The 17,586-nt window shown below is 38.6% G+C and overlaps 1 protein-coding gene across 1 annotated transcript in view; it reads right to left on the bottom strand.

Annotated features, from left to right (window-relative positions):
* The window catches only part of LOC132784793 (homeotic protein ultrabithorax), a 91,409-nt gene extending 74,976 nt beyond the window's left edge, over nt 1-16,433 (bottom strand). Inside the window, 2 exon segments of the mRNA XM_060790648.1 lie at nt 4,994-5,044; nt 14,801-16,433. Coding sequence (XP_060646631.1) covers nt 4,994-5,044; nt 14,801-15,578 — 829 coding nt within the window. The 5' untranslated portion in view covers nt 15,579-16,433.
* Nucleotides 16,434-17,586: the final 1,153 nt, after the last annotated feature.

The following is a 17,586-nucleotide window of genomic DNA, read 5'->3' as shown; positions in this document are numbered from 1 at the left end:
ATGCATTTCAATTCCCGCTTGGCAAGTTTCGCTGCTAAAGTATTGAATACAGTTTTTCGTATGAAACATTAAAGTTTATTTGAGATTGAGAATTTAATACGAGGTAGATTTATTGTAGTTATAAAATTGATAATAACAAAGTTGCAAATTATTTAATTCATTTCGTGAAACAACAATTTATAAAGTAACTTTACCGTAACGTTTTATTCGCATTGAGTTAAAGCTTGACTCAAATTCCTTGTTGTATCTGTCACCTGTAACTATCTTGACTCTGACCACCTGTATCATTAGATCATTAACAGCAAATTTTAGACACATCCACCCACTGAACACTAGACTATGCCAAGTGTTCATTATGGCAATGAAGCCGAAATTACTAATTCATTAATTGAAGCCCAATGGTCAGCTCTGCAGCTGCCAGTTTGCCACCACATGTGGCATCCTTCTATTGCCATTCCCCATCCCCCAATCTTCACTTCACTCGATGTCCATCCACGTGCTGCAGATGCCATTGGTAAAAACGAAAGTGCCGTGTGCCATTTTATGAAGTGTCGTTGTTAGTGTGCTGCTGAGTTTCAGTTACAGCTCCTGTTGAACACAGAGAGCAAGGACAACACAGTTACACGTTGCCCAACTACAAAATGCTCCCCAGTTAATAATTTCGAAGTGTGTAAAATCAAATGTGGCACTTTATGTGCTTGTGTGCGTGTTTGTATCTTTGAGATACTTCACTTGCTGTTTGATCTCTTACTCTCTCTGACTGTTGATGGACATGCGTGTATCTTTCAGATAGAATGTTGATGTTAATCATTTGCTGTTGATTTTATTACAATCTATATCTGTTTCTGCAACTGGCTTGGGGCATAAATTACTCGTCATTCAAAGCTCAATCAAATTAGGGGCCAAGCGTATTTGAGTTCTCTTTAACCAGACTTGTTAAGGTCGTAAGCTATAATTTATGTATAAGCGTGCCGCAACTGTCTCTGGCCTTGTTGCCTCTTTGTTGCTACCACTTTTGCGTCTGGCTGGAATCATTTTATGTAAGATACATTTCAAAAGGTTTTGCTCCCTTTCGGCTGACTCGCCCCAAAAAAAGCATATGTGCAATTTTTGCACTTTTGCCCGCATTTACACTTTGCAGATTTTTCTCTTCTCTTCTCTTTTTTTTTCTACGAATATTTTGCTGTTGTTGTTTCGGCCACGTTAGGACAGACATTTGTCCGTATTGCAGGTGCACAAGCAACATCGTGTCGCGTTCGCTTCGCTTCGTTATGTTCGTTTGTTGGTTTGTTTGTTTGTCTGGACGGTTTGTAATGTCTATGAATATGAATTATGGAAATTACACAACAGCAGCAAAGGACAACGACAGCAGCCGACTCGCAGTTACAGTCGCTGTTCATCGATGCAACATTTTTTTATTGCCAGAGCATTTTTGACTGTATGAAGGTCATTGGTACAGTAACCAAAATACAGCTTGACACACAATTGAAAATTGGCAAAGAGGCCAACACTTAATATGCTAAACAGTTTTCCCATTTTCGCAAAGTACCACCCACCGAAAAAAATCAGTTACCGGTATGTGTTAAAATCGCATAAATTCAATTAAAAAACTTGGCAGTAAGTAAACAGAAAATTTATTATTGCGAAAAACGAAAAAAAGTAAACAGGAATTTACACGGGTTGCGGTTACGCCCCCGCCACATTTGCCCAGCCAGCCGACATTTACATTTAATGCTTGCAAATTTAACAAATAATATTCAATTAACAATTTGAATATGAATTTATTACAGGGGCCAGTCGGAGTCGAACGGAGGCCGGGCCACTTTCAAAGTGGTAACAAGTTCGACATCGACATGTGTGCGAAGAATGGCAGAGAGAGGGATGGAGGGGTTAAGGCACAAGGATGTGTGGAGGAAGGGGTAACGAGTTGGTGGTCGACTTGTTTACCCTGCCACTGGCAACGAGCTGCAGCAGTGGCAACAACGGTTGTGTTGCAGTGGCAGTGGCAGGCGAAGACGAAACAGAAAACGAAAACAACAAACTGAAAAGTTATATGAAAAAGGTGGGAAAATGTAAGCATTGTTAGTCTTTTGCTCAGCAGCAGCAGCAGCAGCGGCTACTCGAGCAGAGAGCTTAAAGGTAACGATGCATGCAACACTGCCACACTGCCACACACACATAGTTGACGGAAGCCGCGCAGGAAGCACAAGGAGCACGAGCACAATTCCTGGCGGCCGCACATTTCAATAATTATTAACTGCAACATGCAACATGGAACACCACACACAATATCAACAACAATACTAGCAACAGCAGCGGCAGCGGCAGCATGGCTACGTGCAACATGCAGCACAGTAGCTGTTGCCACCACCAACCATTGCCAATAAAACCAAATGTGCAACTCTCTGGACCCTGCATCGTGCCTGCAATTATCAAAACTTGTCCAAATTGACATTTTTTTCTCTCCTTTATTTTTGCTGGTTGTTTTTTTTTCGTTTCGTTTGTGTTGTTTGCTGTTCCTCTGCACTTGTGCACTGACCAACCAGGCGAACCGCGAGGGAGGGAGGCGGTGGCATGCAACTGGGGCACGTTTTGGATTTTGAAATGCAAACACGGCATTTAATTCTATTAAGCCCGCAATTTAATTATCTCTTTGGGGGAAAATGTCATGTTCAATGTCAGCAGCATTGCAATGGCTAAAAACCCCGCCCTCTCCCCTCACCCTTTCCTTGTGTGTGTGTGTGTGTGTTGTTGTTGCGCCGAGAGGTGAAATGAGTGAGAAATGACAGCGAAATTATGTGATTTTAACTGTTTTGCACGAAATGGCATGAACGATTCTAATTGCCGGGTTTGCTGTATTTATTAGTTAAAAGCCAGTCAAAACTGTCATTACTCTCTGGCAAAAAGGTTTCGACAGTGACTAACACACACAACTATACTTAATGCACATATCATGTGTGCATGTGAAGAAGCACAACATAAAATGATTCTAGTTTTTACTCTGTTCTGTTTTTTTTGTTAACCGGTTTTGCTCTTTTTGGCTACGCAGGTAATGCTGAGTAATTATCTTTCGGAAACATTTTGAACTGGTTTTCGCTGCTTCACAGCAAATTGGGGAATTTTAAAAATAGCACACAGTTACGTAGTTAGCTAATGAAATTGCTAAAAATGTTACTACATTCTTTAGAATTTGTTGTATTACTTTCTAAAAATGCATTCCAAATAACTAATCAAGTTGTGCTGATTTCATTTATCTATATTAAAATAATTTTGTTATTATATTGTTAAGAATTTTCTGTGTTAGTTTGTAAATAATCTTGTTATCAAGTATTTTAATCATGTAGTTCTTCCTACAATCAAATATTGGCTTCTTAAAAGCACATTGAGAAATTTTAAAAATAGCCGAAGTAGCGTTTAAATATTTTAGCATGATCAATAACTTATTACATTAATTTGAATTTATTTTTTAATTGTATTACCATTGAAAATTTAATTATAAATGATTAATCAAATTAAGCCTTTTGCATTTGTCTACATAAAAATGTATTTAAGAATATTTGGTGAATAACTTCTTGTGTCAGCTTTCAAAGAATCTCCTCATAATATTAAAATATTTCGAACAACAAACTGTTTGTATTTTAGAAGCCATTCTATTGACACCTAAAAGTTGCCTTGCATATTAGAAAGTACCATTTTTTTTAAGAGTTTCTAGTGATAGTTTTCATAGAAGATATTTCAGTAGTTCCTGTGATAGTTTTTAGAGTATCATTGGAAGATATGTCAGATTTATAAAAATATTTTAGACAATAAAATGTTTGTTTTTTATATTATAATCCCTTGGCCAAAACATTTTGTGCAATATGTATATCTTTAATGCAACCTTGCATACCTATCTCATTTCAATATTCAAAAGAGTATGATTAACTATGTTTTCGTAGAGTGATCGATCCGTTAAGGCAACCTTGCAACTATATCCCACTCACTTCACAGCTGCAAAGTGGTAGCTCTCTGCGGTGGCACCTACTCGCCAAGTTTAATCTAAATCTTTGCATCTTATCTACGGCCACTTAATTGCCAAGTGCCAAAAGTGCTGCCCACCGTATTTAGGATGATGATGATGATGATGATGATGACGAGGAGGAGAAGAAGCCTTGGAATCCTTCGGCAAGCTAACGAACTAACCGCTCACGCTCAAGTCTGAAGAGTTGAGCTGCCCACTTGTTGCGCCAACTGTGCCAATATTTAGCTACCGATTTGCACGAGATAATCAATTGAATATAGTAAATAATAAGCTGCAGTAGAGGAGGCTGCAACCCGAGTGCCTGGGTGGCTTCGTCTCGGTAATTTCGAGGCCCAATTCATGCCTTGTGCCTTGTGCCAGGCGATTCATGTAATTTGATCGCTGAGCAAAAGCGTGCTGATCAGTCTGGCAATCGTTCAGTCTGTCAGTTTTGCAGTCTCTCAGTTTTGCAGTCTTTGCGTGTAATTGGATTTTAAGAAGTAGCTGATTGATAACCTTGCTTCGGCTTCAAAAAAAAAAAGTCTTCGAGCAACGCCTCCAGTGCAACTGAAGCTGCCGCAGAAACTTTGTTGCAAGCACATTAATTGCAACGCAGCAACGCAACGTTGCGTTGCGTGTGCTTCAAAACATTTTGGACTAATCAGGTGGCAGGCACATAGAGCTGCCTCTAATCAATCATACGAACACGTCGAGGCTGGCGCATTTGTGCAACCATCTTGACGCCCAGCACTTGCCCCATTCATATGGATGAGATTGTGGGCGTCGGTGTGGGGCGTGTTTTAGATATTAGATTTTAGACTTAGACTTGAGAACCAACACCTTGACTAATAACTAAGCTAATACTCTCTTTAAGTGCTTATAAGTACGCAAACAATCTACGTTAGTCTAGACGAGAGTTTCTCAAGAGACTTAAGAAAGGAAAAAGAGTAAAAAAAAGTAAATAAATAAAAAATAATGTGGAAATTTTCTTACCCATGTCTGTTGATATGCCGCCGTATTGTGTTAAATCAGATCTTATCTTACCTGAAAATGCAGAAGACCAGAGAGAAGAGAAACGTTTAAAAAATGCTAAAAAATTGTTAACTCTCCGCATCTCTCAAGCTCTCTACGATACATCGCAACTCCACTTGGTCGTCAACTCAGACGCTTCAAGTGGAAGTGAGTGAGAGAAAATGTGAGAAAAAGAGAGAGAGAACAGCTAGTTGTTGTTGTTGTGGAATTAAGGTTAAGCAGCCGCACGTGGTGGGGCAACTTGGGTAAATTGAAACTAAAGTTTGTTGTTGCTCATACAATTGCTGTTATTGTGGTTGCTCTTTGCTGTGGTTGCTGTTGTTGTTACTGTACTGCTTTTAATGCAGCAAATTGATAGTCGTGCTAGTTGCGAGAAGGGGGGAGCAAGGGGAAATTGCAGTGGAGACCAGCATACTGCACACAGTAGCCAATTAAAGACACGTTCCTTTGATCTTCAACCTATGTTATGCTACTGCTTGTTCTCCAGCACAAGCGTAAGCTAATACTTTTGAGATTAACGAGGTTTTTAATTTCAAATTTGATTTGAAATTGGAAAGGAATTCAATTTATACAATGTGCAGTTTTAAATTTAAAGTATCATTTGAAATTTTAAAGAATTTATAATTGTAGGTAGCATTCAATTTTAAACTAAGATAATTGTTTGAAAATATAATAAAATCTAGAAATGAATTTAAAATATTTTTAGAAAATTTATTGAAATTACCTAAAATTCAGTTTTGAATTTAAAATGTCTTTTGAAATGTCAAGATACATAATTTATTGACAAGAAATATAAATTGCAGTTTTCAACTTTTGGAATTTTAAGACAGAATAAAAAACTATTTAGTTCAACTTAGTTTTGAATTTTGAATTTATTTTTTTTATTCACAATTAATGGAAATAAAAGTTTTACATTCAAATACAATATCATTTTATTTAAATTTGTTAAATTATGATATCTTTAATATCAACTAGAGACAATCTTATTAAATTCTTATTATTACTATAAATGTTGAATATCGTTAACTTATTCATTGTAAATCGTTTTTGCCAATTTATCTTCCCGTTTATATTAAATTCTTATTTATTTATTTTGAATTTTGATATTCTAATGACAACTAATTTGCAGATTTAATTTCCACTTCAGCTTGCGATATAAATTCTATCTTTTATCTGTTGCTTGCATCTGATTCGTCAGCCGCTTAAGTTTTCCTAATCGAACATCTGCCACTTGACATTTCGTCTGGCACATCAAGAGCGCTTAAATTGGCCATAAGCATCGCAACCCTATCCTCATTTTCTTTCCGCCACCCCCTCAAAAAATGAAATGCTCCCACTCATGCGCCAAGTGTTTTTCGCTGTGTCTTTTCACTGTCTCGTATTTCTTTCTCATTTTTTTTTTGTGTTGTTGTATTTCTTTCTTTTTTCACAATATTTAGCGCCGTTTTTTGTTTGTTTATGCTGTGAAAGTGCAAAATGTAAACAATCAAAATGCCAACGCGCTCAACTGTGGGCGGGCAGGTGGCTAGATGGAAGTTGCCGGGGGTATTGCGAGTAGGGGCAAGGGGGTAGTGTAGAGTCGTTGAAGGTGGCATAGCAAAAAGGTAAAGTATAAAAATATGATTTAATGGCAGCGATAAAACACGTGTGTATTTAAATATGCGCGCCTGGCGCCTGAGTAAACGTAATTTCCCACTAAAGAGAGACGAGTAGAGGGGAAAGAGAGTGAATGAGAGAGAGAGAGAGAGAGAGAGAGAGAGAGAGAGAGAGAGCAGCAGACGGACACCCAGCCAGTTGCAGATGCAGACAGCAGACGGCAGACACAGCGCCCAAAAAGAAACAACAAAGAAAAATATTAAATTAAAAAGAAAAGCGAACACACAACTATGTGGCAAAAGGGGCGCCAACTAAAAGTAAACGGAAAAATTTGACAAACGTTGTTTTTTTGCAGGAGCAGCAATGAAAATTATGAAAATTGTACAAATAACTAGAGAGAAAGACGGAGGCAACAACAGAAAAGGGGGAAAAAAAGGGCAGCCACTTTAGACAAATTCAAACAAATGGTTGGCGGGTCGCCGCAGCGTCGGCAGCCAGTCAGCCAGTCAGCTGGCCCAACAGTCTGGCACCGGGAGTCTGCAACACAACTTGCCCCAAAGAGGGGCAAGAGCAAGAGATAGTGTTTACATGCGACGTGCGCGTCGGAAAAAATTAAACATTTAGTTTGTGGTCTGCTAACCAGTTCGTCAAGTGCAGACCACCGAGAGACTTCATTCCCTTCCCTCTTCCCTCTCTACACTTCCCACTTCCATTTCCCGCCCTGTTTCTGGTCACATCCCCTAGATGGTGTATTCACACCTTTTAGCTGATTTTTATGACTCTTTAAAGCGCCGCACGCTCCAGACAGAAAACCCAGTCGCATAAATGAGCTGCATAACAACAGACAAGGAGAGCGAGAGAGCGTCTAGAAAGAGATGGCAGATAGCTAGTAGAACTGATTCGCTTCATTTGTTTGCACTTTGGCTGCAGCTTGCGTTCAGGGCGTTTTATAGCCCCATCAAAGGCGATGATATAAATCTTAATTGCCGACCCAAATAAATAGACGAACACCGAACACCAAACGACGAACGTTGAAGTCAAGTTGAGTTGAGCACATGTCGAGACCTCATAGTAAATATACGTATACTATATCAAGTCATAGGCAGTGGCTACTCTTTTACTTAAGAAATAGACGAAACTATTTTGGTAGATTTCCAGAGTCAAAGTCGTCTTCACTTTCGTGGAGGGAAAACTCGTTAGCTATTTAGCATAAACACTTTCCAGCCAAGCGACAAGTTTGACCAGCAAACTGATAAGAACTACAGCAACAACAATAGCAAACAAGTTGCAACGAAAGAAGTCATTAAGGAAACATTAAATTGACATTAATGTGCAAAAGGCGCAGGCGGAGACGCAAACGAAGGCGGAGGCGAAGACAGAGGCCCCAAGTGGTCAGGCCCCCGGATACGGAATCCGACTCCGAGTCGGGCTCCAAGTTGCTGTTGTTGTTAGTGTTGTTGTTGCTGTTGTGTGAGGCGCCAGTGTGGCTTCTGTTAGGGCTTCGGTTAGAGAGTTCAATGCACGGCTCTAAATCATAATAGTTAGTCTATAATTCATGCATGGAGCACATCGATTCGCTTTTTCCCAAATATTTAAACTGGTATAACAGTTACCCACTTTTGCATGCGGCACTCGTAAATCACACTTGCTGCCTGAGGCGAAAGTGAAAAGCCCTCGAAAATATTGTACATTTTTAAAAGGGGAATAAATGTGGAAGAAATTTAATTAAAGTTGCTAAAAATGTTGGAATTATCAAACAATATTTGAACATGAATGAAGAACTATTGCAATCATTTTTGAACAATAATAGCTTAAAGCTAAAATAGTTAGACGAAATTTAATTTAATTTAATAAAAATATAGGAATTATAAAATGATATTTCCAAATATTCTTTAAATTAAATATAATAGTTTCATTATGTGTTTTTTTTTTATCATTTTAGTTACTTTTAACAATTCTTTAAATTAAATGTTTCAACTAGTTTACTTTGGTTACACGTTACACTTGGCTGCTAGTTCTACGAAAATAGTAAATTTATTAACCTAAACATGATCTGCAACCCTTTTACGCCACAGTAGCTAAACGTTCTCGAAATAGTTTCAAGATCCATGTGATTGTATTAGTTAGTTGAGTGGCAGCTAATCGCAAGAGCTTGTTGTTGTTGGTCTAGTGCCTCAAGGTGGTCATTGAATAATTGTGAACCTATAAATCTTTGTCTCTTTTGTTTTCAAGATTTCTATCTTAATTGAAGCTCATTATAATATGCGTTTCCTACCAACATAACGCAACTTGTGTTACCAAACCGATCGTCGCTCAGCTTCGCGGCTGCCCATTCATGGACTCATGGAACTCAAAAACTCCATAATACGAAACTCTGAACAGATACTCGTATTCAAATGGCAACCTAGCTGGAGATCGAGTAGCATTTGCACTTGGTTAACTTTTGATCGCAATCAGCGCGGAAAAAAAAAATCAAATCGTATCGAATCGAATCGAATGCGATCGAAGCGCGGGGCCCACCACCAATGAATTATTAATAATAAATAAATCATTATTAAAATCAAAATAATACGCAAATATGCATATTATACGACAGTAATACACAAACACACACACACACACTCGTATACAGCTGCAGATACTTTTAAGACTGAGAGATACAGATACATAGATGGCCGTATCCAAAATAAAAAAAAAACTTCATGGCGTTGGCAACTTGTGTTTCTTTTCATGTTTACGCCACTTTCTCATATGTATGATGTATTGGTGTATGTGTGTGTGTGTGTGTGAGTGTGTCTGTACACACAAGTGGTTATAATGAATGATTTGTTGTTTTATAATAAACACGCCGTACGACGTCGCAGTCGGCGTTGTGGCTATGACGTATGATGGGGGACCTGAGCCCCAAAATGTTTTTATTCTTCGTTTTTTTTTTTTAGGAGTGTTGTGTCTCTCATGTGTGTGTGTGTGTATTGGCCACTGCGGCGCTCAGAGCCCTTGCTGCCTGGTAAAGTTCTTCGTTCTCCTGCACTTCCAGCTCTTCACTTGACCCTTTGGCATGGCGCGTTTTCGTTGCATTTCTGCCCGAGTCGTGTTGTTGTTTTTATTAGGTATCAAAAACACCTTAAAACATGATTTTGCAACTGCCAAGAAACGGCCAATGAACACTGACACAAAAACAAGCAAACCGCTTGCCAAAAATTATTCAAAATATATTTTATGTGAATGCATTATCAATCATGCGACTCATCACATTTTATATTTTATCAAGCAAAACTCATCTATGAGATCATTCATTATATATTATAAACGTTTAAGCAAACCTGTCTAGACAAATCTTGACATTCTTGCACAAGTATTGTTTATATTTTTGTTAAATTTTGCTGCTTGTTCGACTGAATTATTTAGAGTGAATATTTGTGTATTCATATGAGTAAATAAATTTGGCAAGCAATATAAAATAAATATGTATTCTTCTTGGAATTTTACATTAATCAAATAATTTACAAATTTCAAAATTAGTAAATTTGAATTTTCACCCACTGTTTTTGGGCTATAACCAAAAATTGTTTCTCGCCCTGCAGTCTTATATTTTTTTCAATATATATTTTTTTTTATTTTCTTCTTTTTTTTTTGGGCCATGTGTCTGGGCCACTTTGTGTTGTCGTCGTCGTCGTCGTTGGTCCGCCAAGTTGTGCGAGACGTTCGAGTCGTTGTCCGACGGCCGCCAAGGTGCTTATTAAATTCCTTATTTAAAAATACATTAAAAAATGCAAGAAGCTGCCGAGGAGAGAACCACGCAGACCAAAAGCCAGGCCACTGGGACTCATCATCGCCATCACCATCAGCTGAACCAATTTCGAAAACGGATTTGATTTGCTTTTTGATTTTTCCATTTTTGAATTCTGGATTTTGCATTTCGTTCGCATTTGTAACAAATATGATTAAAAGCGTGCGTTGAAAATGTTTTCCTGTTTGCAACCACATCAATTGAATTCTTTTTTTTTTTTTGTGGCGGGGATTTTGTTGTTTGTGGTGGAGGTTGGGGTTGGAGTTGGGGTTGCGTGCCACTTGTGGCCTATTAATTGCATGTTACATGCATTTCGCAGTTCCACTTCCATTGCACTTTTGCACGACAGTGCATTGGCATTTGAACCTCTCCTAACTGCAGTTTTCAATGCACTCTCTATGAGTTATGCGTTATTAGTTATGAGGGCAGTAAGCACATTAACCTTGACAGCATCAGAACCGAACTGAAGAGAACTCAACGTGCCTTCGTCCTTTGTACGTGTGAACCACAATTGCATTGCATTGCACACAGTGCAACTAATTGACAGAGCCATCTCTCTCTCTCTCTTACTCTGGCAGAGATAAAAGGTTTTGTGGGTCAGTCTCAGTTTGGTACCTGATAATCGAGAACATTTAGAGGCTCAGCAAGGAGGCTGCCTCACAAATATGAATTATGATTGCCGCAGGACGTGTCAATTGCAGGATCAACGCAAAGATTCTCAAGGTCATTGTGTGACAAAAAAAAGAGCAATAATAAGAAAAACATGTGCAAGATATCGATTTGAAATTAGCCAAACAAATTTTGTAGCCCCAAAACACAACACACACTCGTACACACACACACACACTTAACTTGAAGTTGTGCGTGGGGTCCAGGCAAATAAAGCAAATTTACGAATTTACGAATTTATGTTGAAATTTATCGATAATGACTTAAAAGCCTTCAGGACAATGATTTAATGGCTCCGCGCTCAACGTGTTCACACATAACACACACACTCACGCACACACACTGGCACACACACTTGCACACACACTCGGACAATGCTGGAGAGTAGGTTCTCAAATCTTAAACCATGTTTAGATACGATAAAAACGGAATTTTTCATTATTTCTCTCGATTTTTGTTTGGCTTTGGAGGCCGCTGCCTCTGTTGCTGCTGCTGCCAAATGATCGATGATCGCTGGAAGTGTGCGCCGATTTATTTATGGCTTGATTTGCTCTTTTCCTGCCTTGTGCGAATATTTGTGCGATGGAATCAGTGCAAGCTCAGAGATAGCCAAATAAAATGCTTCATATTGAATTATTTGCGCATTGCAAATTATTTCGAGTGTTAAATAAATCACAAAGTGCCAACAAATTGCAATGGATATTGATTTTAATCGAGATTTCAGCTCTTGATTTCGACGGAAAATTAAGTGCATTATTTACTCATACAATTTATAAATCGAATAAGAATTTTTTTTTTGTATTACACCATTTTTTATATTTATTTTATTTAGCAAAATGTTTTTAATCATTTATGAAAACTTTTTCAGATGAGAATTTATAATTTAAAGAAGATTTTCTTTATTGTATCTGCAAAATTATTTGTATAACTGCATTTTTTCTATTTTTTTGTTTAGAAAAATGTTTTTGATCATTTATGAAAACTTTTTCAGAACATAATTTATGTTTCGAAGAAGATTTTCCTTATTGTATCTACAAGTTTTTTTGTATTTGTTTTAAAAGTATCTATTAAAAGTTTTCAAGCTTTAATGAAAACTATATTTTCATAATAGAACAGTATTTATTTTTTAAGAAAATTTATTGTATTTACAACATTAAAAATGCTTTGAATAAGATTTTTTCAAAAGAAGATTTTCTTTGTTATTTTTTCTATTTATTTTAATTGGTAAAATATTAAATTTAATTTATAAACATTCTTCATACTTTTAGTTCACTGAGTTCATTGACTATTCACCTCACACAAATTCACCTCAAATGAAGTTTGTGGTGAAATCGAAGCATATATCGTATTCTTATTGGGATCACCTGGAATTGAATTCTAGATGAAACTCAGGTAAAATGTGTCGAATGAGAACTTCAGTCTTACTCGACTTTTGCCGGTTATACGAAATATCTGTAATTTAAACATAGCAGCCAGAGTTTAAGTGTCAAGCGAGTCAACTCATCAATGAGCACCCTGTATTGCCGACTGCAATTCATCATCGGCATTTCAGTTTTGCTCTCGCTGTGGAACGCATAAATTTCATTACGATCATCTCGGTGTTATATCAGAACCGATTGATTGAGATTGAGCCACACGTTGGGACCAGAGCACCAAGAGGAGCCTGGGATCCCAATCGAGAGACTTCGATCGAACCAGTCTTCAAAAAGAAAAAAAAAACCTGTCGCTTTTTGCAAGTTCCTTGCGCTCATATTTAGTTCAACTTTAATTGTTTTTTAACCAGCTGCGTCGCCTTCTTTTTTCTGCCTTTTGTAATTATCGATAGCCCAAGTGAAATTTGATTGATTTTTGTTCGCGGAGCTCCACATTTCACTGGGCTACACAACACAATTGTTTTTGCCCCACGGCCATCAAAAAGTAACAAAAATTTTAACACGAAGTGAAATTTATGTTTGCTCGCTGACCACCTACATGAGAGCGCTCATAAATTGTTGGCAGAGGATTTTGAATTTAATTTATTCGCATTGTTCATTGTAATTGATTGTGAAATGCAATTTTCCAAATGATTGGCTGAAAGTGTTATGGCTACGCTTTCGAGAGAGCTTATCAACGGCGACTTGAACCTAAACTTGAACCCGAAAGGCAACTGATAAGTCTATCACTAAAAAAGAGAGAGAGGGAGAGAGAGGAGAGTGGCAAGCAGGTGGCAACAGGAACTCGGCTGGTGGCCAACTTGAAAGGGCTGCTCAGTTGAGAGTCCTGCGACGTGCTGTACATAATTACATAATGGCGTTGTTAACTGTAATAAGCGCAACTTCTGCGCTCAGTGTGTGTCCTAGCAAAAAAGGATTTCTTAACGCTGCTGCGTTGCTGCTTCGTAGCTTCGTTGCTCTGTCATGGCCATAATTTACAGTTGCCACTGTTGGCAGTTAACTCGCACTGCGCTGCGTCGCGTCGGTTGCCTCTTGTTGCACAAATTGCAGCTCACTTTTGTTGCCACTTTGCCGACGTCGTAGCGCAACAATTACTGACAACGTTTCGTGGAGCATCATTAAAACCAAAGGTGACAAAAATTAGTAAACAAAGTGTTGAAAATTATGAGACAGCACAGCAGCTGCTGCTGCTGCAAGGCGTGTGGCAACCGTAACAGACGCAAGTGGCTTGCACCTCAATTGCTTGCCCCGTGTCCAGTTCGAGTGGTTGATTTTGTTTATGAGTCTGTGGCAGACAGACTTCAAGCGAAAATTTGCGCTAAGCGAACCTGTGATTAGACCTATCAACTTGATAGACATCGCTCTTAATGTGCCAAGCATTCCATTTAAATTACGCAATAAACATTTATATAAATTTGCATAATTTTTGTATTATATTTTTAGATGCATATTTTTTAAAGGTACAAAGAATATTTGTTTTTCATTCAACTTCAAATTCAACTTTTTTTATATATTTATTTTAAATAAATTATTCGACAGTCATTTCGTTTGTTTATTTCACAAATTTTTTAACGCAATTATTATAAAAATTGTGTTTAATTTGAATAAAAACATTAAATGTCATTTATGAAAATTTATTTAACATATTTTTTAACACAATTACCTTAAATTTTTTTTTAACTTTTTCTTGGTTATTATAAATAAAATAAAATATAAATATTGCTATTGATTTTTTGCAAAGTATTTATATTTTCAATTTAAAAAAAGCTATTTTTGAGAAAACAATATGAGTTAATTGATACAAAATAAAATAATAGAATTTGATATATTTTGTATATGTTGAAATATTTGTATTTTATAATTCAAACTTTTGCTTTACAGATTTATAAACTGAAATAATTTTTCTGGTTTGTTTTTTTTTTAAATTCCCTATTTTTGTATTCAATTATAAACAGTTTGCAAACTGTTTGGCTCAATTTATAATTGCTTATGTTTTCACAGCAATTAAAAATATTACACATTTGCTTGAAGACCTATTAATGACGCTTATTCACTTGACAATTGGTTGTCTCATGGTTGGCTCATCACTTGGCCAGCGAAACAACTAAAACAACAGATAGAACAGTAACAACAACTATAGAGCAACAACAAACAAACAAACTGACACTTGAGGGTGACAACAAATGAAAAGCAAACAAAACTGAGAAATTTCGAAACGAAAAAACTTAGCTTATGTTAGATTGGAAGTAGAGTAAAGCCACTTTTGGGCTGGACACTCACTTTTGATTGGATCTGCTGTGGACTCACCTGCGATTGCCATCCAGGGGTAGAAGGTGTGATTGCCGGGCTGGTGTAAACTGCTGGCGGCCGCTGTTTGTGCCGCTGCAGCGCCCGATATGGTGCAATTGGCATTCCAGGCTGTGGCCGCGCCCACACCGCCGCCGCCCACGCCGCTGGCCGAATTCTGTGCCACACCGCCACCGCCGGCTCCATTGCCACCGCCCCCAGCGCTGCCGCCACCACGATGACTGACCGGACTGCCGCCCGATGTGTCCAAGTAGCCGCCGACGCGGGAGTCGGGCGTGCAGGCGGATGGGCGGACGGGCATGCCACCACCGCCGCCGGGGTTATTCTGTCCATTGGCCGTGTTGGGTGCATTGGAGCCATTTGAGGTGTTGCCAGCGCTGCCGGTGTTGCCACCGCCTCCACCACCGCCGCCGCCGCCATTGGTGCCGCCCGTGTTCCAGATGTCCTTGTAGCCATTGACGGCATCGGCCTTGATGTTGAGACAGTCCTGTTTGTAGGCGCTGCCAGCCTCGCCGTAGATCTTGTTGCAGGCAGCGGTGAGGCTCGCATCGTACGGCGAATCCTGTGTGGTGCGCTGCAGATGATGATTGGCATACGGCGACATGCCCAGCGACAGCGGGAAGCCTCTGTAGGCGGCCGCTGCGGCGCTGGCCGTCGTCTGATCGTGATGGCCGCTTGTGCCCATTGTCATGCCCGATGCCTGATGCGGATGGCCATAGAAGCCGGAGGCCTGTTCAAAGTACGAATTCATATCGTTGCTGCTGTTGTTGTTATTACTGTTGTTGTAGTTGTGGTTGGCGGTGAGAATTTTGGCGGTTTTGTTGCACGACTACAGCAGCTACCAAAAGTAACTGCACGCGACGCACTCAACACTCGTATACGAATAAACTTTCAGTTATGTGTGTTTGTGTGCTCACTGTGCACTGGACAAAATTCAGTTAATTAACAAATATTAAATTTTGTAAATTTTTTGTTATTTTAGTTTTCAGTTAATTTCGATAAATTATTGCACTTTGTAAAAATACGTAAAATTAATTTAGTTTAAATATTTAAAAAATTTATTGTAACAAAGTTTCGTGTGGCGTATACTTGATTTTGGTTTCGTAATAATTTTTATTTTTAATTTAAATTGCACTCGTATTTAATTCACTTGCACCATACTCTGTGTGTGTGTGTGTGTGTTAATTAGTAAATATTGATTTGAAGAAGATTCGAAGTGGTGGCGCCTATTCAATCATTTCGAATTCAATGACTTGTTTAACATTCATAGTGTTATCATTATTGTTATTACAAACTATTATTATTATTATTGTTGCTGTCGCTGTAGCTGTTGCTGTTGCCACTGATGTTGTTGTTATTATTATTGTTATTATAATTATTATTGTTATTAGCGTTGACCGAAACGACCGACGACGGCGACGCGCGCTTCACGCAACACTCACACACGTTCAACTGACACTTCTGGTTCAGTTTTTTTGTGATTTGAGATTCAGTTTCAGTTTTGAGATACGACAAATTTCGATTGTAATTCAAATTCACTGGCTGGTGGCCGCCACTAGCTGACGCAGCTGACGTAGATACGAATGCGATTGCGATTGCGAATACGAGAACAGAGCGCGATGGACATTCAACATTAAAATTGAGCGTACAATACCAATAACAATAATGCCGCTGATAATGTGGGATAATAAAACAAAGCGCGCGCCTGTTATCCAAACCGTTGCCATCGAACGAATGTGCCACCAAATCGCAGTTGGTTGTGTTTTGACTGAGACTCAACTAAACTGAACTCAACTGAATGGCAAACGGGCCACAAGCAGCGGCGAACACAGTGAACAACGACAACGACAACGACGTCGGCAGAGTCGTTTGCCTGTAGAGCTCCCCCGATACGCAGCAGCAGCAGCGCAGCGACAGCGACAGCAGCAGGGAAGAAGAAGAAGCCAAAACAGAGAGGCGAAACGACAAAATGAATGAGCAAAACTGAAACAGAATGAGCCAACGACGCTCTGGCCAAGTGATAAGGGCAACTCAAACCACTTTTTTTCGTCGCTCTCTCACACTCACGCTCATTGTGTTCATTCGACATGTTCGAGCGCATTTCGTTCGAACATGTTTGAGCGAACTTACGTTTCGTATTAGGTATTCATCATTTGTTCGCATGGAAAATTTACTCGGCACTCTCTGCGCTGTGCTGAGCCGTGGAAATTCATCATGGAGGAGGGCTGATTTTTCTTATAGGCTACACACACAGTCCCATGCATGCATTCATTTGCACTCAAACGATTTTCGCCACTTTGCACTCAATTCACTCGCCAGTTGCCAGTCGCAAGTCACAAGTCGAGCCGTCGACAGTTGGCCGTCGCCAGTTGGCGAATGCACGCGATGCGCGTTGCAGATACAACAAAAATTGAGTATTTAGATACTTTCCACTCTCATGAAATTGCGCGCTGCATTTTTTGTACGTCTTTCATGCTTGTTTTTATGAACTGCATAGAATAGGAAATCACAAAATCATTTTGTTATTTTTGGCGCAAATGCTTTTAGTCATTTTTTGAATTTTATTGGCTGCTATAAATATTTCCTAGAATAGAGAAAAATTTATAAAAATAGAATAAATATTGTAAAAGAAAATGTTGTTATAGTTTGGAGAATAAATGTTAAAAAATTAATTTTATTTATTAATTATAGTGAATAGTTATTCAGAATTTTATAGAGCTTCCATTTCCTCATAATGTGGAGACACTTTATAAGTTCTA

Source organism: Drosophila nasuta, chromosome 2R, assembly GCF_023558535.2.
Source record: "Drosophila nasuta strain 15112-1781.00 chromosome 2R, ASM2355853v1, whole genome shotgun sequence".
Classification (NCBI taxonomy): Eukaryota; Metazoa; Arthropoda; class Insecta; order Diptera; family Drosophilidae; genus Drosophila; species Drosophila nasuta.
The sequence above is the reverse complement of the archived record's forward strand: the minus strand, read 5'-3'. Positions and strand labels throughout refer to the sequence as shown.